Source organism: Acartia tonsa, chromosome 12 (assembly GCF_053477335.1).
Source record: "Acartia tonsa isolate MP-2025a chromosome 12, ASM5347733v1, whole genome shotgun sequence".
In the NCBI taxonomy this organism is placed as follows: Eukaryota; Metazoa; Arthropoda; class Copepoda; order Calanoida; family Acartiidae; genus Acartia; species Acartia tonsa.
The window spans coordinates 11,839,072-11,865,249 of NC_137271.1; the positions used below are offsets into that span (position 1 = coordinate 11,839,072).

A 26,178-nucleotide genomic window follows, 5' to 3' on the forward strand; every position below is an offset into this window, starting at 1 on the left:
AGGTAGATTTTCTTAGAATAAGGAAGAATTTGTTAGAATAAGAAAGAATTTCTTAGAATAAGGAATACTTTGAGGGAATAAGGCAGATTTTCTTAGAATAAGGAAGGATTTGGGAGAATAAGGTAGATTTTCTAAAATAAGGTAGATTTTCTTAGACTAAGGAAGAATTTCTTAGAATAAGGTAGATTTTCTAAGAATAAGGAAGAATTTCTTAGAATAAGGTAGATTTTCTTAGAATAAGGAAGAATTTAGGAGAATTAGGTAGATTTTCTCAGAATAAGGTAGATTTTCTTAGAACAAATAAGATTTTCTTAGAATTAGGTAGAATTAGGGGGAATAAGAAAGAATTAGGGAGAATAAGGTAGATTTTCTTAGAATAAGGTAGAATTTCTTAGAATAAGGTAGATTTTCTTAGAACAAGGAAGAATTTCTTAGAATGAGGTAGATTTTCTTAGAATAAGGTAGAATTTCTTAGAATAAGGTAGATTTTCTTGGAATAAGAAAGAATTTGGGTGAATTAGGTAGATTTTCTTAGAATAAGGAAGAATTTCTAAGAATGAGATAGATTTTCTTAGAACAAGTAAGAAATTCTTAGAATAAGGTAGAATTTGGGGGAATAAGAAATAATTAGGGAGAATAAGGTTGATTTTCTTAGAATAAGGAAGAATTTCTTAGAATAAGGTAGATTTTCTTAGAACAAGGAAGAATTTCTTAGAATAAGGAAGAATTTGGGAGAATAAGGTAGATTTTCTTAGAATAAGGAAGAATTTCTTAGAATAAGGTAGATTTTCTTAGAATAAGGTAGAATTTCTTATAACAAGGAAGAATTTGAGGGAATAAGGTAGATTTTCTTAGAATAAGGAAGAATTTGGGGGAATAAGGTAGATTTTCTTGAAATAAGGAAGAATTTCATAGAATAAGGTAATTTATCTGAGAATAAGGGAGAATTTGTGTAATTAAAGTAGAATTTCTGAGAATAAGGAAGAATTTGGTGAAATAAGGTAGATTAATTAAACATGGTTGTAATAGTGAGGAAAAGGAAGAATTTCTAAGAACTAGGAAGAATTTGTAAGATGGTGGACAGAGGTCACCTTCCTTTAGTGATAATTTGTAAGATAGTGGACAGAAATCACCTTCCTTACTGAGAATTTGTAAGAAAAAGGAAAGGAAATATCCTTCCTATACCCAAGGAAGGGGATTTCTGTCCTTTTTAGGAATGACTTCATTTCCTTCATATGATCCGAAAATTTATATCTTTTTAAAGTACTTTAAGAAAAATAAAGAAAATATTACTTTCGTCATTCTGATATCCAGGTTGATAACAAAGATTTAAATCAGATGAGTCAGGGATCTCAAGTGATAAGACAATATACGATAAAGTATATCTCTAGGGATATTAAATTGATAATTAGAGTAAAACACTAGAGGGAGAAAGGGTTAAATAACTGAATCTCCCCTTCGCAATCGTCTTGTCCAACCTTCCTATTGGGTCATTGAAAATCAACCAATGGTATCGCTTATATTAAAACAGCTATAAGTAGCAGAAAATTATTTAGAAGCAGACGAAAGTGGCCTTTGAAAAAATGAAGGGAGTTAGTTGTCTGTATATACATCTATACTATAGATCTGTTATTGATATACTGTAAACCCCCAATTGAAGTAGACAAAATTACCTCTTCTTTACAAATTTAAATTATTGTTCGAAAAGTTTAGATACTGCTAAAATTTACTAATAAGTCAAGATTTAATTAAAGCCTATAAGTTTACAAAACTAACTTTGGAGACCTATCTTCTCTGACCATAAAAAGGGAGAAAGGGAGAAAAGGGACATTTTACTGTAAATTAAACTGGTCCCCAAAGTTTTATGACCATGTTCTGTTCGCTCAAAAACATTGGATACTTTTATAAAAAGCTTGACAGATCAAATAATTAAGGGTTCAAACTTTTACCAATACTTTTTTTACAGAAGGGGTAATTTGTATTATCATCATTGGGGATGTACAATGTTCATAAATTTATCGTCCAGTGTCTTATCCCTTTAGATTACTGGACCTTAACCCAATATTTGTTTTACCTGTACTGTCTCTTTATTCTTTCCCTTAAGTTCTTCCACAAGTTTTGTGATGTTGTCCATCTTGGCTTTCTGACTTCCTTGTTCAGCACTTGTACTGTCATGACTACTTTTCAATTTCTACAAAATAAACATAGAATAAGACCCAGTAAACCAAACATAAGTAAGTAAGTTTCAGAAGTACAAAAGCAAAAAACCACTAACATGCTGCTTCTAAAAGTTTAATAAATGTTTGGTTTTAAGCATCTCTTTGTTTTGTATTGAAAACTGACCAATAAATGAGGTCCATATTAGCAATCTAAATGCTAAATTGACGAAAAATTTACTCCTGTCAATATATTCACGTATTTTATATCCATTGCTACACAACTAAAATAATGTTTTAACTACCTTAAGTGATTCTTCACAGCTTGTTGAAGACTTTTCAAGTGATCTGAAATAATTGATATATTGATATTTGCTAATTTGGTTTACAATGGTTATTTATCGCATCGTGTTATAGACAGCTTTCCGCGGATATAAAAAAAATTCTAAGATTAAAACCAGTTTTGTTGTGGGCTGAGAACCGGTTCTAACCCAGCGGATATTAATCTGTTTCGAAGCCATTCAATTACATTCGAACCCACAGATTGTGACCATTTCATCTTTTTCGTTGACAAAAAAACTTTGGGGACGTTAATTGAAATTTGATTGATTGGTTTCAGACTAGTTAGTGTCCAATCTTTTCAACCAATAATACCTGATTTGTTTTGTTATTTCTTTGACTTCTGACAAAGTATCATCACTGAACAATTTTATGCTTAATTTTATTCATATTCATTTTATTTATCTAAAATAATGAGGGCTCTGGATGTCTAAACCTGTTCCTAATTAGACAATCCAACTTTTCGGATTACATTTTTTTTGCTCACAAGCTGGTTTAAATTTTAGGCATATGCTGCCCAGCACTGAAAAAAATTATATTTGTCAACTTGCTTCAATAAAATCTCTAATATTTAATGTACTTTAAAAATGTAATACCTAATTATTTTTATCATACATATTACATAGTTCCAATATTAATATCAAATTATATATTTTTTTTGATTATTTAGTTTCAATAATGTAATCATAACAAGGATGACAAATTCTTGTGAAAAATCTTAACATATAAATTTCCCCATATAACTTCTAAAGTAAAGTATTTTGTATTTAAATCATTTTTAAAAGCGAAGCTTTTCTATAATTAGGGTCGGTCCGTTCGTCTGTCCGTCCGTACGTCCGTCCGAGATAGATAGCTTTTATTCGTTAATTTAGGCATGTTAGAATTGTCCTATCGATTTCAAACTTTGCATGATGATTCCTTTAGTAGTTGGGTACGATTTAGAAAGCGTAGCAACTCTATAATCATTACCAGAATGTCCATACGTTCATTTTAAACATGTTGATTTTTCTACTTTTTTAACAACAAATTTTCAAGTGTTCTAATTACCCGTTTAATCTGATTTTTAGTATATTGATTCCTGGGACAACAAAGAACAATATTATAAGCGAAGCAACTCTATAATCAAGTCCAAAAATGTAAGTATGTCCATAAACATTATCCTGCTTCAAGCAGTTTTTCAACAAATTTACTTACAATTTTGCTTCGACTCTTATACTTTTAAATTCTGATTATTCAGTTCAGATACTATACAAATCTTAATGTCCGTTTGTCCTACCGTTTCAGTGCTTCGCTTTTAAGGATGTTGTCATCCTTGTTTCATTTGTCTTCGGACAACAGACAAAGAAAGCTATCAACAGGTTGCTCACTTTACAAAAAACATCACCTGTGTATCTTTAATGACAGCCGAGAAACTCAAGTTCCCCAATAGCTGTACGGAGGACATACAACGTTAATTATAGAGTAGCTTTGAGATACTATAAATTAAACATTCCTTTGTGATTTAGAGATTTCATTTTCAAGATAGGATAACTTCTCTTCTATCTTTATCTTCTCCTCTCTCTGATTTAAACTCATTGTTTTCACTGGGCGTTCAAACTTTTAGTCGATATATTGTTACGTGGATATTGCCCCAGATTTTCATGTTCTCTGATAAAGTGATGCTCGCAGCTGGCTAATATAATGATACCACCAATCTTCCCCCCTGTAACCAATCCCCTCCCCTTTTACTGGATGAACAAACTGACCAATAATTAAGGTAATTGTTAGCAACTTTATTTAACAGCAAATATTTTCCTGTCATTATATCCATGTATTCTATATCCATTATAGAAATGAATACGTCACAATTTTAAAGGGTAAAAAGGGAAAAACACTGAAATACTTGTAAAAGAATTAATAATTTATGTTAAAGATTCATGTGTTTTGCACATTTTTGTATTTGAAAAACCCAAGAAACAAAACGTATGTACAAAATATGAACTGTTTAAAATCGGACTCCGATTTTGCCCGTCATTTACATATAGTATATGAAGGAACTTATCGTAAATGATATGAGATCGTTTAATTAATTGAGGTGTTAAAATTGCATCTGTTTTGTCAGACGCGTTAAATAAGGACCCAGGAAAGCGTGGGTTAATAAATCCCTTTGACAAAATTTCTGATAAAGCTCATATAATTAAAGTGTCTTCAGAAATAATAATTTAACCATCGCAGATTCAATAATTTTATAATTACCAGTAAACATAAAAATTTTCTTTAAAGTGACTTGTCGAGCCTTTAACCCCCCCCCCCCCCCGTTTCGTTTGTTCGTTTAATTCTTTATATCGGGTTATATATTGAGAACTGGGTAGCCCCGCAGAGTTAGGGCACTGCAGAAATAGACCCCGCAGGATTTGCACACAGGGAAAAAACTAAAAAAAGACCCTCCTCTAATATTTTTTTCTCAAAGGGTAGGGGGGTGGGACAAAAGGTATTTTGGGGCAATAACCATAAAAATGAATACGATCATTAGTATAACAATAAAAGTAATCAAAATCTCATATATGATCTTTATACAAATATACCTTTTTTGCTAATATTTTTACATATTTATTTTCTATTTTTACAATATCTAGAACAGTAAATCCTATTTCCAATTAAAGTTTTTCTATATAAGTTAAAAAATATAAGCTGCACATCTTAATTTTGATATTTGAATGATTGGCGCTTTGTTATATTTTTCATTCAATTATAATCCCTCAAATAATATTAATGTTTAACCAATTTTATTATAGATTATTATAATAGCCTGTGCTACTATGATTAATTAAGAATTTTGAACGTTTTTAAACATATCCTATTATATATTATGAGTAAGGTTTTTTTTTCTTTAAAGCTAAAGATTTTTACTCTTGAACTAATAAAATTCTCCTATTTAGGAAAGCTTCATATTGGTTCATGGATGGTTTTAGTATATTTCATTTTTATATTTAAGCCTCAGCATGGCTTTAGGCTATTTTCTGCCCCCTCCCTTGAAGACAAAACCCCTAGATGCAGCCGCTAGAAACAAGTAACAATAAAAAGTATGTGTATTGTGTAATAGTACATATCAATATACCCAAATATATCTTATTCCAACTGATATTGTAAAATAATTAATACGTCACTACCAGACAAACCGTGACAGGGATACGGAATCTTAAGAAAAAAAATAATACATTTTTCCACCAATTAAAACTAATATATATGTACTTTTCTTTGTTTATATTACAAGGCGAAAAACAATATATTAAGGGTAAGTAATGATGAAAGCAGAAAAGTTGTTCTTAATAAAAAGTTTCTTCATGTTACCAATGTATTATACACAGACAATATTCACTGTATATTGGTTGTCTCGTTTTAACTCTACTAAAATGTTCAAATTCAGAAAGGTTGTACACTGAGAATTGAATATTGAATCTAATCAAACATGTACAATATGAAGTATATCATATAAGTAAAGTATAAGAGTTATCATCACTAGATCTTTTCATGAAAATACCCTTTTTCGAATTTCAATCTTCTGCTAACCTAAAAAGTTACTTTAGGGGCCTAGAAATATATGTACAAAATTTCAGCTCTCTATCTCTACTAGCGACCTAGCGCCAGGCATGTAAAATATCAACAGATAACGGTAGCACGGCGGTTTTAACAATATCTCAGTAGTGTGCAGGTTTTCAGCTCTTCTGCATATTTCAATTTAAACACATAAGGCCAAAGATATTTTATCCAAAAAATCTTTTGTCAAAGTCTACTCTAGACCTAGCGCCAGTCAGTTTTCTAAAATCATGCATTTTATACCTGTGAAAAATGAAATCGCCAGCGCTAGGTGTAGAGTAGACTTTGACAAAAGATTTTTGGGATATCATATCTTAAGCCTTATGTGTTTAAGTTGAAATATGCAGAACACCTAAATTCACCTTCCAAGCCATTCTCTAAGCATTTAAATTTTTTTTTTGAAATAACGGGATTTCAAAACTGCCTTTTGAAAAGGCCTAAAAAATATCTTTTTTTTGTCCCTTTTTTCACTGTATATAGATACAACTTATTAAGATATTATTCTCAGTTAAAAAAAAATTGGCGCTTCCAGCACCAAAACCGGCAAAAACAGGCAGTTAAACTTCTGAACCCCTACTTAACTCCCTGACAGAACCCCCCTCTATCTCGGCTCCTGTTACAGATAGAGACGTAAAACTTTTTTCTGGTTGTTCATGTGTATTTTTAGAGAATTACTTTTTCTAGTCATAGCGGTCAGACCGCTCCTTATCCGCTTTTTAGCGTCCAGCCGCTAAATATTAAAACAGCTGTAGAGTGGCCAATTTTAAAGCTAAGAAAACCAAATTTTATGACAAATTATTATTTTTTTATAATAAAAAAATACCTTTTTTGACCATCGCCGAAAAACGACAAATAACTGAAACCGCCAATTTTGGCGGTAAAATGGCCAATTTTAAAGCTAAGAAACCCAAATTTTATGACAAACTATTATATTTTGTAATAAAAAAATACCTTTTTTGACCATCGCTGAAAAACGACAAATAACGGAAACCGCCAATTTTGGCGGTAAAACGGCGGTTGGCGGCGCTAAATAATATTTTTATCTGTTTATAGTTACAACTTATTAAGATATTATTCTCAGTTTAAAAAAATTGGCGCTTCCAGCACCCAAACCGGCAAAAACAGGCAGTTAAACTTCTGTATCCCTACTTAACCCCATAACAGACCCCCCTCTATCTCGGCTCCTGTTACAGATAGAAACGTAAAACTTTTTTCTGTTGGTTCATGTGTATTTTTAGAGAAAATTACTTTTTCTAGTCATAGCGGTCAGACTGCTCCTTATCCGCTTTTTAGCAGCCAACCGCTAAATATTAAAAAAGCTGTAGAGCGGCCAATTTTAAAGCTAGGAAAACCAAATTTTATGACGAGCAATTATTTTTCATAACAAAAAAAATGCTTTTTCTGACCATTGCCAAAAAATGACAAATAACGGAAACCGCCAATTTTGGCAGTAAAATGGCGGTTGGCGGCGCCAATTAATATTTTTATCTGTTTATGATCACAATAAAAGACTACATACAAAAATTGGCTGATTAAGGTCTGGAAAGGGTCAAGACAGTTAATTGTTTAAACTAATGTAATAGATTTTTATTTTAGTCAGATGCCAGACGCAGACAATTAAAAAAAATAACATTTAGAAATATTATCAATTTGTCTACAAAGGGTTAACAACCAAATCAAAATATACAAATCTAATTATTAAAAACATCAAGATGATCTTCTCTATAAATTTTATTTGTAAAGCATTGATATTTTTATCAAATAATATGACAATGATGACAACATTAATAAGTGATTAAATACAGACAAAAAATAGGATGACAACATCCATAAAGACAAAGCTCTAAGATCAGAAGTAAGGACAACTCTCTTGTAATTACTTTTGTAATATTTAATCAACCTTAGTAAAAAATAAGATGAAAATTAGGTGTTCAGGTATGATCCAGCAGGATATAATCCTCCTAGTCTTCAAATAACTTTGAATGGCTCCAGTGTATTTATTTTTTACTCATAGACTTAAAATTGTAAAATTAAGCTTATCTTACATGCCTACATGACATATTAAATTTTTTTTTTAAATCAGCTGTTGTTTCCAGCTGACAGCAGCCATTGGCGGCAGTCCATGTAAGCTTCAAATCAATTAAATTTTTTGATAAATATATATTAATTCTTGAGTAATAATAAACATCCGTGAATAGTAAGGCCATGACCGTTTGGCCACTCCTTGACCGATTTTTAACTGATTTTTTATTTCCTACCTGTAGTTTTGCCGTTTTTAAGCTGCCAGTAGCGGAATTCTAAAACAGCTCTAGACCAGCCAATTTTTGTATGTAGTCTTTATTGTGATCATAAACAGATAAAACTAGCGCCGCCAACCGCTGTTTGTCGTTTTTTGGCGATGGTCAGAAAAAGCATTTTTTTTTGTTATGAAAAATAATTGCTCGTCATAAAATTTGGTTTTCCTAGCTTTAAAATTGGCCGCTCTACAGCTTTTTTAATATTTAGTGGCTGGCTGCTAAAAAGCGGATAAGGAGCAGTCTGACCGCTATGACTAGAAAAAGTAATTTTCTCTAAAAAATACACATGAACCAACAGAAAAAAGTTTTACGCCTCTATCTGTAACAGGAGCCGAGATAGAGGGGGGTCTGTTATGGGGTTATGTAGGGATACAGAAGTTTAACTGCCTGTTTTTGCCGGTTTGGGTGCTGGAAGCGCCAATTTTTTTTTTAACTGAGAATAATATCTTAATAAGTTGTAACTATAAACAGATAAAAATATTATTTAGCGCCGCCAACCGCCGTTTTACCGCCAAAATTGGCGGTTTCCGCTATTTGTCGTTTTTCGGCGATGGTCAGAAAAGGTGTTTCTTTATTATAATAAATAATAGTTTGTCATAAAATTTGGTTTTCTTAGCTTTAAAATTGGCCACTCTACAGCTGTTTTAATATTTAGCGACTGGCCGCTAAAAAGCGGATAAGGAGCGGTCTGACTGCTATGACTAGAAAAAGTAATTCTCTAAAAATACACATGAACAACCAGAAAAAAGTTTTACGTCTCTATCTGTAACAGGAGCCGAGATAGAGGGGGGGTCTGTCAGGGGGTTAAGTATGGGTTCAGAAGTTTAACTGCCTGTTTTTGCCGGTTTTGGTGCTGGAAGCGCCAACTTTTTTTAAACTGAGAATAATATCTTAATAAGTTGTAACTATATACAGTGAAAAAAGGGACAAAAAAAGATATTTTTTAGGCCTTTTCAAAAGGCAGTTTTGAAATCCCGTTATTTTAAAAAAAAAATTAAAATGCTTAGAGAATGGCTTGGAAGGTGAATTTAGATGTTCTGCATATTTCAACTTAAACACATAAGGCCTAAGATATGATATCCCAAAAATCTTTTGCCAAAGTCTACTCTACACCTAGCGCTGGCGATTTCATTTTTCACAGGTATAAAATGCATGATTTTAGAAAACTGACTGGCGCTAGGTCTAGAGTAGACTTTGACAAAAGATTTTTTGGATATAATATCTTTGGCCTTATGTGTTTAAATTGAAATATGCAGAAGAGCTGAAAACCTGCACATTACTGAGATATTGTTAAAACCGCCGTGCTACCGTTATCTGTTGATATTTTACATGCCTGGCGCTAGGTCGCTAGTAGAGATAGAGAGCTGAAATTTTGTACATATATTTCTAGGCCCCTAAAGTAACTTTTTAGGTTAGCAGAAGATTGAAATTCGAAAAAACGTATTTTCATGAAAATATCTAATCATCACAATAATGAATCTAATCAAACATATACAATATAAAGTATATCGTATAAGTAAAGTATAAGTGTAATCATCATAATATTGAATCTAATCAAACATATCTATAATACAAAGTAGAACGATGTCTGTCTGTCCGTCTGTCCGTCTGTCTGTCCGTCTAAATCTTAAGATCTCAGTAACCACTGAACTGATTGGGCTCTACTCTTCAGGGAATATACCTTTCGGTCCTGTGATGGTTTTAAGCTATGTTCTTGGGGGGTGGGACACCCCAAACCCCCAAAAAAATGAAAAATCCCCCCCCCCAAAAAAAAAATTTTTTTTTTTACTTTTTCTTTTTAAATCTAAAATACGAAAAATTAGGTTGATCAAACCTCTTGGGGCAAAGCCCATAGAGGCTAGGGGCGAAGCCGCTAGTACAATATAAAGTATATCATATAAGTAAAGTATAAGAGTGATCATCACAATGTTGAATATAATCAAATATATACAATATGTATCTCATATAAGTAAAGTATAAGAGTGATCATCACAATATTGAATCTAATCAAACATGGACCATATAAAGTATCTCATATAAGTAAAGTATAAGAGTTATCATCATAATTGAATAATCAAACATGTACAATATAAAGTATATCATATAAGTAAAGTATAAGAGTGATCATCACAATAATGAATCTAATCAAAAATGTACAATATAAAGTATATCATATAAGTAAAGTATAAGTGTTATCATCACAATAATGAATCTATTCAAACATGTACAATATAAAGTATCTCATATTAGTAAAGTATAGGAGTTATCATCATAATTGAATAATCAAACATGTACAATATAAAGTATATCATATAAGTAAAGTATAAGAGTGATCATCACAATATTTAATCTAAACAAACATGTACAATATAAAGTATATCATTTAAGTAAAGTAAAGTAATATATCCTCATAATATTAAATCTAATCAAACATACACAATATAAAATATCTCATATAAGTAAAGTATAAGAGTGATCATCACAATATTGAATCTAATCAAACATGTACAATAAGTATCTCATATAAGTAAAGTATAAGAGTGATCATCACAATTTTGAATCTAATCAAACATGTACAATATAAAGTATCTCAAATAAGTAAAGTGTAAGTGTAATGGTCACAATATTGAATCTAATCAAACATGTACAATATAAAGTATCTCATATAAGTAAAGTGTAAGTGTAATGGTCACAATATTTAATCTAATCAAACATGTACAATAAGTATCTCATATAAGTAAAGTATAAGTGTAATCATCACAATATTGAATTTAATCAAACATGTACAATATAAAGTATCTCATATAAGTAAAGTATAAGTGTAATCATCATAATATTGAATCTAATCAAACATGTTCAATAAGTATCTCATATAAGTAAAGTATAAGTGTAATCATCACAATATTGAATTTAATCAAACATGTACAATATAAAGTATCTCAAATAAGTAAAGTGTAAGTGTAATGGTCACAATATTGAATCTAATCAAACATGTACAATATAAAGTATCTCATATAAGTAAAGTATAAGAGTTATCATCATACTATTGAATCTAATCAAACATGTACAATATAAAGTATCTCATATAAGTAAAGTATAAGATTGATCATCACAATATTTAATCTAATCAAACATGTACAATATAAAGTATCTCATATAAGTAAAGTATAAGAGAGATCATCATAATATTGAATATAATCATACATGTACAATATAAAGTATCTCATATAAGTAAGTTTAAGAGTTTTCATCATAATTGAATCTAATCAAATATACAATAAGTATCTCATATAAGTAAAGTATAAGTGTAATAATCACAATATTGAATCTAATCAAACATGTACAATAAGTATCTCATATTAGTAAAGTATAGGAGTTATCATCATAATTGAATAATCAAACATGTACAATATAAAGTATATCATATAAGTAAAGTATAAGAGTGATCATCACAATATTGAATCTAATCAAACATTTACAATATAAAGTATCTCATATAAGTAAAGTATAAGAGTGATCATCACAATATTGAATCTAATCAAACATGTACAATATAAATTATATATATCATATAAGTATAGTATAAGAGGGATCATCACAATATTGAATCTAATCAAATATACAATAAGTATCTCATATAAGTAAAGTATAAGTGTAATAATCACAATATTGAATCTAATCAAACATGTACAATAAGTATCTCATGCTGCAATAAGAATATCTTATAAATGGAATATATTATAAACATAAGTGATAGGTCAATTGAAAATAAATTAATAATTTTTACTAATTAAAAAAAAACTTTTACTTAAGTTTAGAGAACCCCCCCACCCTTAATTTAAATAAGGTAGGAGGTGATATTTTCTTTATTCTTGAGTATTACTTATAGGTTAGGTAATATTGGTACTGGATATCTCCGTAGGATTAGGACAACACAGAAATAGAACCCACATGGTTAGGTCTCCATGCAGGGGTTATTATATTTATAAAAAAACTACACCTTTACTTTTTATTCATCCAAAAAAATAAGGGAGTTTGTAAAGTGCTCAAAGGCCATATTAAGGTAAAGCACAAAATAATTTTATTCCATGGACTAATTGTAATTAAATTGATTGCACTTTAATAGTCTTAAGAGTTGAAAAATAAAGTTTCAAATTATATAAAACGATCTAGATAGAGCTTTCTTAAAATTAGCATATTTTCTTTGTCTACTGATATGATTTGATATTCTTAATAAGATTTGTTTATTCTTTGTTTAAAAGCTTTGCTTAAGTCAAATTTGACGTTTGTCTGTCAGAATCCTACCATATTGTACATAGTTTTATATTTTTTTTTATCCCTAGTACATTTTATTAATTTGATTATCAAATTTACTATACCTTTGCAATTTGATTAAAGCTTTGTCTTTATAACAGTACACACGTGCTTGATTATACAACAAGCCTCTAAACCAGGAACCATAAGGGATTAGATAATGTACGAAAAATCAAAATACACTCTCTATAACGATAAACAAAATACCCCTTTTGTAGAATAAAACTAATGGTGGGAAAGGTTGAACAACCCAATTAAAATTTATGAAAGATCGTAAAGTTTTAAGTCAACCTATAGAAGATTGTGTTCATAAAACTTTGGGTACCAGTGTAATTAAAAGTCCAATGTACCTTTCCTCCCTGCTCTAGAAACAATGTCAATTATCTTTTTTTAAAGCGAAGCTTTTCTATAATTAGGGTCGGTCAGTCCGTCCGTACGTAACGTATAACTCTTTTCGTTAATTTAGGCATGTTAGAATTATCCCACCGATTTAAAACTTAGAATGATAATTCCTGTAGGAGTTAGGTACGAGTTAGAAAGCGAAGCAACTCTATAATCGTTTCCAGAAAGTCCGTACGTCCATTTTATTCATGTTGCTTTTTAACTTTGTTAACATAAAATTTTTATTTGATAAAATTATCCGATTGGTCTTATTTTTGGAATACTGATTCCTAGGACATCAAATTACATTCTTATAAGCGAAGTATCTCTATAATCAAGTTCTAAAAATGTAAGTATGTCCTCAAACAATATCCTCTATTTAAGCAGTTTTTCAGCAGATTTACTTACAATTTTGTTTCGTTTGACTTTTATACATTTATAATTTATATTCTGATTATTCAGTTCTGACACTATACAAGTGTTAATGTTATTTAGACCTAACGTTTAAGAACTTCGCTTTTATGGATTTTGTCATCCTTGTTTAATTACTTCTATGTGTACATGTAAATTATTAATTACAAAGCAGTACAGTACAAGGTTTGATACATAAATGGATATATTATGGATACTTGGATGTTGCACCAGATTTTTATATACTTTGGTAAAGCGGTGCTCGCATCTGGCTAAATAACGATACCCCCAATCCAATCTCTTTATTCTATCCCCTCCCTTCCTACTGGATGAATGATCTGACCCATAAATGAGGTCCATATTAGCAAGGAAATTTTACGACAAATTTTCCCTTATTAATATATCTACTCTACATACATCCTATATTACTTGTTGTTTGTAACTAGAAGAATTTATACAAAAATTACTAAACATCACTGTGGGTTTCTAGTAGTAAAAAGTAATGTTTGAAATAATGTCAATATTGAATATGATCATATAGCATAGAGGCCTCTAGGGGCACTTGTGGTAATAAGAAAGGGGGGAGGGATAATCGACTCTCAACTTTCTATTTTAGAATTATAAATAAAATAAATTTTTGGGGGGAATGGTGATTTCTTCTAAGAAGGATTTCATTTGGAAGGATCTCCAAAATAGTTCTAAACCTGCTTTGGATCCATAAGAAGCTTTACTGTAAAGGAAGATAGGTTAAGCTACAGACAGGCAGACACACATTCACACATCCTGTTACTTTAAATGAGGATATACATTTAAATATTTTTGAAGACTTTTAAAAAGTTTATATTCCTTTTTCTGAAAGAATTGATAGCTGCCCAGAATACTTGTCATCTAAAAACAAAACGCATAATATAAAAATCTGTTCCAGTATGGCTACGAAATCGAATCTTATCCGCTGGATTAGAACCAGTTCTGCGCCATACTGAAAAATTAAGTATAACATCGTAATACGGACAAGTTTCCACGAATAGTAAAAAAAATACTATGTATGTTGGCATGGGCTTTCACCCCTCGGGACTAACAAAAATGGTTTAAATTTTACAATTTTTCTTTTAATATCCGCGGAAATCAGTCTGCAATATGATGTGGAAGATGAGCACTAAAATTATATCCTTAAAAATAGATAAAAATAAGGGGGGAGGGGGGTATAGCTGATTTTTAATCCTATGTCTATGGCCATCTTGTGGCTGTAATACTGCGGGGGACCTATTCCTGCGGTGCCCTAACCCTGCGGGGCTATCCTGTAACTAATATTACATAACATTACTTGATTTAAACAAATAAACAAAGAAATACCCTCCACCCATTGTTTTCAATTTTGTATAAAAGTTATGGGGTTCAACAATTCGCTTTGAGGAAAAGCGCCAAACCTATTATAATATGTAATATGGCACTACGTCAAACACTAGATACGTCAAACAGTAGATGCGACAAACGCTAGACAGACAAACAGTAGATGCGTCAAACGCTAGACAGACAAACAATAGATGCGTCAAACACTAGACTACGACAAACAGTAGAATTTTTAATTTCGCGACAAACAGTAGAATTTTTAAAGTGCGACAAACACTAGAAGCGACATACGCTTGAATTTAAACTTATAAATTATTCATAGATTTTTTTGGTTCATAAATACTAAATTTATATTACTATCAATGCAGGCATCTAAAGGTATAAATAATGGCCGAAAAATCTATGTACATTTAAGTTATATAGCATAACATTAGTGGTTGAAACGTTTGAACACTGAACTTATTAAATCAACCAATCAAAATTCATTAAATCACCAATGTTTAGCCAACGAATAAGAAAACAATTATATAAAACGTTGGGAAATAGTGTAATAAACAGCCCATTGTCCCCTCTTGCTCTGCTATCATTGTCCTTTCCCTGCAGAAAATGTGATATAGCAAATAAAAGGTGATTTTGAAATACAGTTAAAACTAAACCAGCATGTGACATTTTTTATTTATAGTCCTTACCAGTTTTGAAATTAAAGATACATTAAATAAGGTTTATTAAACTAAGTTTAATAATATTAAAGAGATAAAAAAATATAGAACTTTAATTATAATAAATAGTAATTTAGATATAACAATAACTATTTCTAAATAACATGTTTATTTAACTACAGTTTTTTTTTACAGTTGCTTTGTTTAAACATCAAAGGGAGATAGATATAAATGGGTGGAGTAATATGTGACATTAGATATGAGCAATAATTGTTTGACCATTTATGACTTCCCCTTACAACCCTTTTTTCAACAGCGCAGCTATTAAGTAATACGGGTATATCAGTACATCTATAATTCTGAATATCCGTCGCTTGACTGACACGTTTTTATTTAACCTATATAGGCCGTGGATAAGATCAAATAAATTTAAATATATATAATAATTTCAAATGTATTGGAATTTTTAATTTTGTGCTTACACTACTTTTTTATTACAATAGGTTACAAAGAAAAACTTTAAATTAGTGCTAGTTATGTAATTTTACATCCATCTTTGATATTATACTATACAAGAAAATAAATTTTGAATATACTTACTTGAAATCGAAAATGCTTTTATCTAAACATGTTTTATTATTTAGGGAAGGGGATATTTTTTTTTTTTTTTGTGGGGGGGGGGGGTTATTTTTATTGGAAGGGTCGAGTTATCCTCCACAAAATTAGTTAAATACCATCCCTTAACATTTATGAAGCTTCACTGTAAAGAAGAACCATATTGGTTCAGTGGTTAGTGAGATCCTTTGCTACAAACAAAAAAAGGTTATTAATTAATATAATAGGATTAATTCTAGCGTTTGCCGTATCTATTGTTTGTCGCCTTTAGAAAAAATCTAGTGTTTTTCATATTCTAGCGTTTGTCGCAGTCTAGCGTTTGTCATATCTAGCGTATGTCGTGTCTATGTTTTGTCTGTCTACTGTTTGTCTGTCTAGCGTTTGTCGCATCTACTGTTTGACGTATCTAGGGTTTGACGTAGTACCATGTAATATATGTTGTAAATAATATATTTCAAGTAATATCATCCAGTTATTTGAGTTAGACATTCATGAACTAAAATTATGAATAAATTAACAGCAATATTTTATTGAATATGTCATTTAAATTTTCCTTAGATTAGATTATTGCTTACATCAATTATCAAATAAGGTGGGTTGATATTTAAAAAAAATACTAATAAAAAATACCAAGGAAATAAATATCTTCTTATATAATATGTAATAACAATATTTTACATTTCATTGGTTTATTTTGTCAGAATTATTTAAAATCAACCCACATAAAAACAAGGATGACAACATCCATAAGTAGCGAACAACAAAAAAAATCATGGATATACATACGGCCAAAGTGATTTAAAGACCAGGTGTACAGTCAGGGACGTCCAAGTTTCTTATTTTGACGGGGGTAAAATAAAGGGTTGCAAAGGATTAAGGGGGGTAAAATAAGGGGTAAGGATTGAGGGTTGTAATCTTAAGTATTTTTAAATTTTGAAAGGATGGTATAATGATAGAAATTATTAGAAAATAATCAAGAAACCTTTGACAGAAAATGGATAATACAAATTATATACTGGATGCTTGGTATGGATATTCACCAAACAAAATTCAGCTTCATATCTTATATAGCAGCAAAACAAACGTTAAATCCTAAAAGCAACTTACGGACATTTTAACTAAAGTGTAGCTTCTCTACTATAAAAAATCAGAAATAACATACCCTGACTTTTTAATTCTATAAAGTTGTCTTGGCAATTTTTCTCCAACTGTTGAATTTTATCTTCTAATGCCTAGGTAAAATATTAATTAAAATATAAATTTGACAAATATAAAAAAAAATACTTATATAAAAGTAACAGGATGTCTGTCTGTCTATCTGTCAATGTGTAAGTCTGTGTTTCTGTCAATTTGTCTGTATGTGTATACTGAAGGATATATCTAACCGATATGATTCTCCTTTACAATGTAGCTTCTCATAGGTCCTATACTAGAGTAGTAAGGCGTATTGGAGGGATTGAGATATTCTGGTAAGCCGAGCGTTCTCGGCCCACGGGGTAACGAGTTCGGATTCAACGAGCCCTAGCCTTTAAGTATTCTACCAAACAAACAAGCAGGATTCAATCATACAGAAATTATATATTTAAACTGAATAATATTTACAAGTTATGTTTACTATATATATACAACAAAATATGACAATGGTTAGGTTTGAAGGGGGTGTGGGGCGCTAGGGCTTAGCGCCCGACGGTAGACAGGCTGTGGGGGCAGCGGTGGTAAAAGGGGAGGCAACGCCTCCCGATTATATAAGCGCGTGAGGGACTCGTGATAGTTGCATGTTTGAGTCCCCTCCCCACATTTAGGCAGGCTAGTTTGACCGCTGGGTGCGGGGTCAACAGCGGTCATGAGATGGATGGTGATATAATAGGATTAGTGCGGGGGGTTTGTTATCATAAGTCACAGCGAAGCAACTCTGTAAACGGCCTGTCCGTCTGGGTGTCGTATTACCACAACCTCCCCTTCAAGGGTTGCGTGGCTCCTGAGCCACCAGGCCTTGAACCTGGGGATACGACAGCCTATGCCTGCGCCGGGCAGGCAGTTCTTGGGGCACAGCTCGATGGAGGACAGCTCGGGCTACACAGGCTCCCTGGGACACTCGTTGCTCGGTCTGACTGTGGTTGGTGATCAGCATTGTCAGCTCCTGGTTGGCTTCTAGGCGTGGGTTGGCGACGGCCAAGCCTCGCCGCTGGAAATTTTGCCGCGTCTGTAGGATCAGTTCTGTCGCGGCTGGCAGCTGGACACGGAGGCCTAGGCAGACTCTGGTGGTTCCTAGGGGTGGAATGGTGATGGCAAAGGGTGCATAGAACTCCATGGGGGCGCCTGCTTGATTCAGGTTGCTTGGTCTCCTAGCTCCTACCCGGATGGGGATGGCTGTCATCAGCAGGGGGCACATGGCTTCTTCTTCTTCTTCTGGGGCGGCCTCTTCCATCGCAGTGGCTGGCTCTCCTCCTACAGGCTCGCTGCTGGCTGGCAGGTTCTCCATGTCCGCGTCAGGGTTCCAGATGGCATCTCTGAGTGGCTCTGGAGCGGGCGGCGGCGGCGGTGGTTCGTTGGGCTGCTCCTGCAGGTTCTCCTCCACTGGGTCACGATCTTGGCCGCTAGGCTGTGGGGCGGCTGCGGCTGGCTGGTGCACTGGGAGCTCCCCTGGGTTGCTAGCTGCGGGCGCCGCCGCTCCAACTGGCAGCTCGGTGGCATCCTCGTCGCCGTCCACGTCAATTTGGATGTCTTCTGGGATCTGGTGGGCAGTCACATCTCCAGTGTATTTGCGCAGTCGGCCTACATGCGCGGTAACTTCTGAGATCCTGGCTACGGGAGAGGCAGGTTTAATGACATAATGGACTTCTGTAGCTTTCCTCACTACTTTCCAGGGGCCAGTCCATCTCTTGGTAATCTTGGCTGCCTTCCCTGGCACCAGGCGGGGGGCCAGGTACCAGACCAAGTCTCCAACCTCATACTTGGCCGTGCCTTCGTAAGCTGCCGCGCTCCTCCTGATGGCTCCCTCCTCCTTCTGCTGGATGGCATCATACACTGCATAGTAGCGCTGCAAGAGAGCTTGGACGTTGGCTGGAACTGAAGCATATTCGGTCTCTGGCAGCCGTAGCACCATGTCCACCGGAAGTTTGGCCTCTCTCCCAAAGAAGGCCAGGAACGGGGTCACGCCAGTGGATCTGCAGGCCTTGGTGTTGTAGGCAAAGGCGATGGCAGGCAGGTGTGGCTCCCAGTTGTTATCGTCTCTGTCTAGGAACAGGCGCATGCCTGTGTTGAGCGTCCTATGAAACCTCTCCACTCGGTTGGACTGCGGGTTGTAGGGTGGTGGATGTGTCAGGCCAATCTCAAGCCTGGAGGCCAGTTCCTGGAATACCTGGCCGGTAAATTCCATTCCATTGTCGGAATGGATCTTCAGGGGACATCCGAACGTGGCCAGGTGGCGGTGCAACAGGGCTTCAGCCACCGTGAGGGTGCGCTTGTTGGGGATGGCGTAGAGGCTGACAAACCGGCTGAATCCATCTTGGCAGGTGAGGATGTAGCGGTTCCCAGCTGGGGTCTCTGGCAGTGGCCCCACCAGGTCGATGAATAGGACTTGCTGTGGATACCCCTGGCGGGAGGGCACGTGGATCCCCTGCTTCAGCCTCTCCTTGGTAACTTTCTGGACACACTCAGGGCAGGTTTGTACCATCAGGCGGACGTCACGGGCCAGGTTGGGCCACCAGAAGTGCATGGCAACGCGGGCGATAGTTGCGTCCATCCCAAAGTGCCCAGCCATGGGGGTCCCATGGGCTAGAAAGAACGCGTCCTGCTGGAGGGCCGAAGGTAGCAGGTATCTTGTCCTCTCTCCTGTCAGAGTCTGGTCAGTGGTGGTGAGGCAGCCGTGCTCGTCAAGCCCCAGGGCTGGGAAGCGGCTTGTGTACTGCTGCTCGTCTCGTTCCTTGCCACGCAGCTCAGCCTTGGTTGGGGCTTTGCCATCAGCCACCCATTGGCGGACACGGAGCAGGAGGGGGTCCTGTGTCTGGGCCTCCAATACTCTAGCTGAATCCAGTCGGGCGGCAGGAGGCCGGCTAGCTGCGGCCTCCCCTAGCTGGCAAAGGTTGTGGATATACTCAGCCTGCTCTGCTAATTCTTCGGCGCTAGCCGTTGGCATGTTGTCATCTTCCCGGCGGCTGAGGGCGTCGGCGTTGGTATTCTGGGTGCCAGGCCTGTGGCAGACGGTAAAGTCTAAGGCCGCTAGCTCCTCCTGCCAGCGGGCCACCATCCCTGTGGATGTGTTTAGTGATTTCATCTGTAGCAAGGCAGAGGAATCAGTGTTGATCTGGAAGCTGCGGTAGGACAAGATGCCGTGGAATTTTCGGATCCCATACATGATGGCGGCCATCTCTCCCTTCCAGGACGGGTAGCGCGTCTCAGGGTCGGTTGTCTTGCGCCCCACGGCGGCAATCAGCCTCTCCTTGCCCTCCTGGCATTGACTCAGTATGGCAGAGATGGCGCGGCTGCTGAAATCTGTGGTGAGCTGGAACACCGCTGGCAAATCAAACCTGGGCGGCGCTCGGATGGGGGCCTTGCGGAACTTGTCCTTGAGTTGCAGCAGCTGGGCTTCCATATCAGGCGTCCAGGTTAGGGCCTTGGCCGTCTTCTGCCGATTCATCTCGTAGGTGAGGTCTGCATACTCTGGGATGAACAGGCGGTAGTATCCAAAGAACCCCAGCAACGCCAGCAAATCCTTGGGGGTGCTAGGGGCTGGCCAGTCCAAGATACGGTCTATATAGCCCTCTTGCATGGCTATCCCCTCACGGCTGAGGGTGTGGCCCAGGTAATCCACCTTGGATCGGAATAACTTGGTCTTGGCTGGCTTGAGGCGGATCCCTCCCCTACGGTGGGCTTCTAAGACCTCTCGGAGCCTGGCCAGGTGGGCCCAGGTATCCTGGTGGAAGGTCAGGACGTCGTCAAGGTATGACTGGAGGTTGGCTGTGCCTAGTGGGTTTAGGACCCCTGCAATAAACCTGGAATAGACAGACGGTGCCGTAGCCAGGCCAAAGGGCATCCTTTTCCATTGATACAAGCCCCTGGGGGTGGTGAAGGCGGTGCAGGGCCGGCTGTCCTCGGACACACGGATGGTGTAGTATGCGGCCACCGCGTCTAAAGCACTGTAGACACGGTGCCCGCCAGCTCGTTCCACCAACTGCTGGATCCTAGGCAGGGGGTAGCTGTCCAGCTCCAGACACTTGTTGAGGGCTCTGTAGTCGACGGCCCAGCGGGTGCTCCCGTCCTTCTTCTTGATGGGCACCAGGGGGCTGCTCCAGGCAGAGTCTGACGGCTCTATAACTCCCTCCTTTAGCCAGGTGTCCAGTTGTTTCTCCAGTTCAGCCTCTTGCCGCGGGTTCAGATCCCTAAATCTCTGGCGGATCGGCTGGGTCCCTGGCTTGAGGCGCAGCTGCAACTCAACCACATCTGTGCAGCCGGGGGTAGAATTGGAGAAGACGTCCCTGTACTCTGACAACATAGTCCAGACCTCCTTCTTGAGCAAGGGGTCCTTGCGTAGGAACTCATTGTCTTCCATCTCCAGGGCCTCCCACAACTCCTGCATGTCTATAGGCTCAGCAGGTTCTTGGAACGAGTGGAGACGCGGGGGAGGCGTATCAGAGACCTCTAAAATATCGGGTTTGACCAGCTCCCCTGCCACTGGGAGGCCAGCATCCAGCAAGAGGGGCACCTCCCCCTCATTGACCACCAGTACTCTAAACACAGTGGCAGAGCCAGGCCTGTGGGCATACAGGCCCTCTGGAATAACCAGATCCTCCCCAAACCTCTGTTCTGGGGCAGCTAGTTGAATGGCATCCTTGGTGCGATGGCCTACTAGCTCAACAGGGACCGCCATAACCCCGCGGCCAGGCAGGACCACCCGCTTGGCTGTGCGGAGCTGGGGTGGCTGGCCATCAGTTGGAGTGACAGCGCTCAGCCTATACGTGGCTGGTGCGGGGTCAGCTTTGGCTCCGGGACCCACCGGCCGCGACTTGACGGGCTCGGCTTCTGGAGGGGCTGACGTGTCGGAGCCAGGTGTGGCTCCGGGGGCGTCCGGCCACGATTTGACGGGCTCGGCGCTGGGAGAGGCCAAAGTGCTGGGTCCAGCTTTGGCTCCGTGGGCGTCCGGCCGCGACTTGACGGGCACGGCGCCGGGAGAGGCTGGGGCCTGAGAGTTGAGTGTGGCTCCGGTTACATCAGACCGCGACTTGACGGGTCTGGACTCGGGCTTGGCTGGTGGACTGGCTGGAGGTCCCAGGTAGAGGGGGCCAGGTGGACACGGCTGGCCGTTGATAAAGGTGTCGGCGGAGAAAATTGGTTCTGGAGGGCTGGCAATCTCAGGAAACGTTGTTGGCAGGCTCTCCCTTGGCACCTTGGGCACTGGGGGCAACCCCATGGCTAGCAGGTTAGCTCCCTTGTGTGCGTTGAGCTCAGCGTCCACCCAGTGTGTGCCTGTCTCAACCACACGCGGCTGCTCAGGCAGGGGGCCTGGCAGAGGCCCCTCATAGCTTAGCTCTCTCTCGGCTGTCTCCCGGTCAATGGGGACGCCACGGAGTGGGATAAACTCCCCACGCGCCCACAAGCAAGGTGGTTGCATGTCGAAACAGAGCCTAGTTCCGAACTCCTTGAGAAAATACCCTCCTAGGTTCAGAGGGTGTGAGAGGTTCCGGACCACGGTTACGTGGTAAAGATGGAGGATAAGAGTGTGTGAGACTGCCATATATAATTCTTTCAATTTTCCTATTACCTGGAGGGGCTGGCCTTCCTCGTTAGCAGTCAGGATTTGGGTGTTGTCCGGAATCAACATGCGTTGCACGCCCATTGCGTGCATGAGGTGTTCAGAAATTACAGCAGACCCTGGTACACGGTTGCCAGAATCGATCATGGCATCAACCTGTACATGCTGGGCAGGGTCAGGAGTAGGAAACCTCACCCTGATATGGCAGGGGAAGTGGAGGTCCTGCCCTTGAGACAAGGGGGCCTCCCGTTCGGCTGGGGTTGGCAGAAACTTCGGTGGTGGCCGAACCGCAGCTATGGTGGTATCGCTTACCATGGTGGCTTAGACTGTAGCTTCGAATCACTAGAGCTTATTAATTATCACTAGGTCAACAATTTTATATTTATTTTTTTTATCACTTGGTTGACATTTATACACACTGATGTGTTGTTATCACTAGGAGCTCTAGGTGTGATTCTGGAAGCACTGGCAGCAGGGAATGTCCGTCCTGCAAGGTTCAGAGGGGTGACGGCGGTAGGGAATGACCCGTCCTACAGCGCCGCTGGTTCGAATCCCGAAAATGGCGGCAGGGAATGGCCCGTCCTGCAGCGCCTCGGGTTCGAATCCTGGGAGGCAGCGGCAGGGAATGTCCCGTCCTGCCGTGCCTGTGGCTCAAAATCTGCTATCCGTCGCAGTGGTAGGGCTTACTTGTGTGCTGAAGCTTCGCAGCCACACATTGCCTTCTTAGGGAGACCAGCACCCAGCTGTCTGTCTCGTAGGTTTGGCCTGGGTGTCCTGGGGCTTGTCCCAGCTACACTTGCCAATTTAGACTCAGTTCTGTAGCCGTCTGAGCTAAATTATCCGGTTGCCGTGGCTGCGCACCTAGCGCTACTCCTACACGACACGGAAAAAGCGTCTTAACTGGCGCTTTTAGCAGGCTAAATCTGCTTGCCGTAGGCCAGAGGCCCACATATTGCGTTCAAAATGATGGAAATTCGACCTAAAAAGGCCGTCTCACGGGTCAGTTGGCGGCTGATTGTCCCCTTACTTGCCAAAGGGTCCAATCAGAGGTAGAATAGGCTAGTTTCTGTAAGGCTCGATTGAAACACGCTGACACCAAGTTCTGGTAAGCCGAGCGTTCTCGGCCCACGGGGTAACGAGTTCGGATTCAACGAGCCCTAGCCTTTAAGTATTCTACCAAACAAACAAGCAGGATTCAATCATACAGAAATTATATATTTAAACTGAATAATATTTACAAGTTATGTTTACTATATATATACAACAAAATATGACAATGGTTAGGTTTGAAGGGGGTGTGGGGCGCTAGGGCTTAGCGCCCGACGGTAGACAGGCTGTGGGGGCAGCGGTGGTAAAAGGGGAGGCAACGCCTCCTGATTATATAAGCGCGTGAGGGACTCGTGATAGTTGCATGTTTGAGTCCCCTCCCCACATTTAGGCAGGCTAGTTTGACCGCTGGGTGCGGGGTCAACAGCGGTCATGAGATGGATGGTGATATAATAGGATTAGTGCGGGGGGTTTGTTATCATAAGTCACAGCGAAGCAACTCTGTAAACGGCCTGTCCGTCTGGGTGTCGTATTACCACAATATCACCCCAAAAAAAAAATGTACTAACTAATTTTTTTCATTTTTCTTTTTATACTTAAATACTATTTTGCTCAATGTTATTAATAAATTATTAAAAAAGTATTTTTTTTACATTACCTGATTTTTTACATCAATTTTGCCTAAATCTCTTCTTAGCTCATCAGCGCTGTAAATTAATAATTTATAAGTCTACTAGCGGAGTCGCCCTAGTCTCTAGGAGCTTAGCCCTATGAGATAAGGGGAAGTTAGTTTGGAGGTTAGGGGTGTACCACTCCCAAAGAAAATAGCCTAAAACCACCACAGGACTAGTAGGTATATTCCCTGAAAAGTATAATCCAATCGTTACGTTGGTTACCGAGATCTTAACCGACGAACAGACGGAGAGACATCATTCTACTTTGTATTATACATACAAAAATGCAGGATTCTATTTAAGTATATACTTACATTTTGATAACTATTGTATGTTATTAATGGTAACGATTATAACGAGTTACAATGTTTTTCAAACCATACATAAATGTTACAGATATTATCATACAATGTTTAAAATGGATAGGACAATTACAACATGCCTAAATCAACGATAGAACTATTAGTTAAAGACAAACGTACGGACCGACCCTAATTATAGAAAAGCTTCGCTATTAAAAAATGATTATAACAGTGAACCTTATTATGGAACTCTCATTCCTTGTGGATTTTGCTTGTGCTTCCTCTTTTTCTAAAACGAAAATTATGAGAATTTATTCCAGAATGGCTGCAAAACACTTTAATATCCGCTGGATTAGAACTGATTTTTAGCCATAATATAAAATCACGTGTTATAGAAATTTTCTACGAATAATAATAAGAATCATGAAATCCATACCAATCGGTTCAGTAGATACTGAGATCTGAATCTTCAGACAGACGAAAAGACAGCTAGACAGACAGACATAGTTCTACTTTATATTATAGACTAGCGGCTACGCACCTAGAGGCCTCTAGGGGCGATTATTCTTGTGAAGGTAGTTGTAACCTCCCCCGAAATAGATATAAACCTTCCCGGGACCCATGAGAAGCTACCCTGTTAAGGAGAACCAGATCAGTTTAGCGGTTAGCAAGATCCTTCGGTACAGACAAAAAAGCTTATTACTTTATATATTAGGATAACTTACGTATTTTAGTTGCTACTTCCAACGCTTTATCAGCTGTTGTCTTGGCATTTGCTGCCGTTTTAATAGCAACAGAAGCGTCAGAGGAGGCGTTGACAGATTTTTCAGCAGCCTCGGCCGCTTTATCTGCCTTGGCAACTGCTTTTTCAGCTGCTGCCGAAGCCTTGTCAGCTGCTTGTGATGCTTTTTCTGCGGCTGTAACTGCTTTGTCTGAATTTGTGGATGCACTAGTCGCAGTCTTTTCTAATTGGTTGATTTGTCCTGAAATATGTAAAATGTATAAAGTAAAGGGCGGTTATATTCATAAATTTTGTAACTTGGCAATCATGCTCAAAGTATTTTTTTAATAATCAAATAGTTCGAGGGAGTAGTTGAAATTGGGCTGTAAACTTCTATGGTACCCTATAGGGTTGGGCCGGATAACCGGATATTGAAGTAGGGAAAAAATTCTTCTTGAAAATCGGCTAGCGTTTAGCTGCCGAATACCGGCTGACAGATGCCATGTACAGCTGCCGCCGCTAAAAATCACGTTTTGAGATTTATAACATTTTCATATAAATAAGCATTTTCTGAAGAAAAAAATT

At 37.8% G+C, this 26,178-nt stretch overlaps 1 protein-coding gene across 1 annotated transcript in view; it reads right to left on the reverse strand.

Moving 5' to 3' along the window:
- The window catches only part of LOC145333173 (uncharacterized), a 72,651-nt gene that overhangs the window by 13,107 nt on the left and 33,366 nt on the right, over positions 1–26,178 (reverse strand). Inside the window, exons 15-23 of the mRNA XM_080178324.1 lie at positions 25,598–25,855; positions 25,110–25,161; positions 24,555–24,603; positions 17,261–17,330; positions 14,321–14,362; positions 3,988–4,078; positions 2,811–2,855; positions 2,462–2,504; positions 2,075–2,191 (exon numbers count right to left, since the gene is read on the reverse strand). Coding sequence (XP_080034450.1) covers positions 2,075–2,191; positions 2,462–2,504; positions 2,811–2,855; positions 3,988–4,078; positions 14,321–14,362; positions 17,261–17,330; positions 24,555–24,603; positions 25,110–25,161; positions 25,598–25,855 — 767 coding nt within the window. The remainder of the gene's footprint in view (positions 1–2,074; positions 2,192–2,461; positions 2,505–2,810; positions 2,856–3,987; positions 4,079–14,320; positions 14,363–17,260; positions 17,331–24,554; positions 24,604–25,109; positions 25,162–25,597; positions 25,856–26,178) is intronic.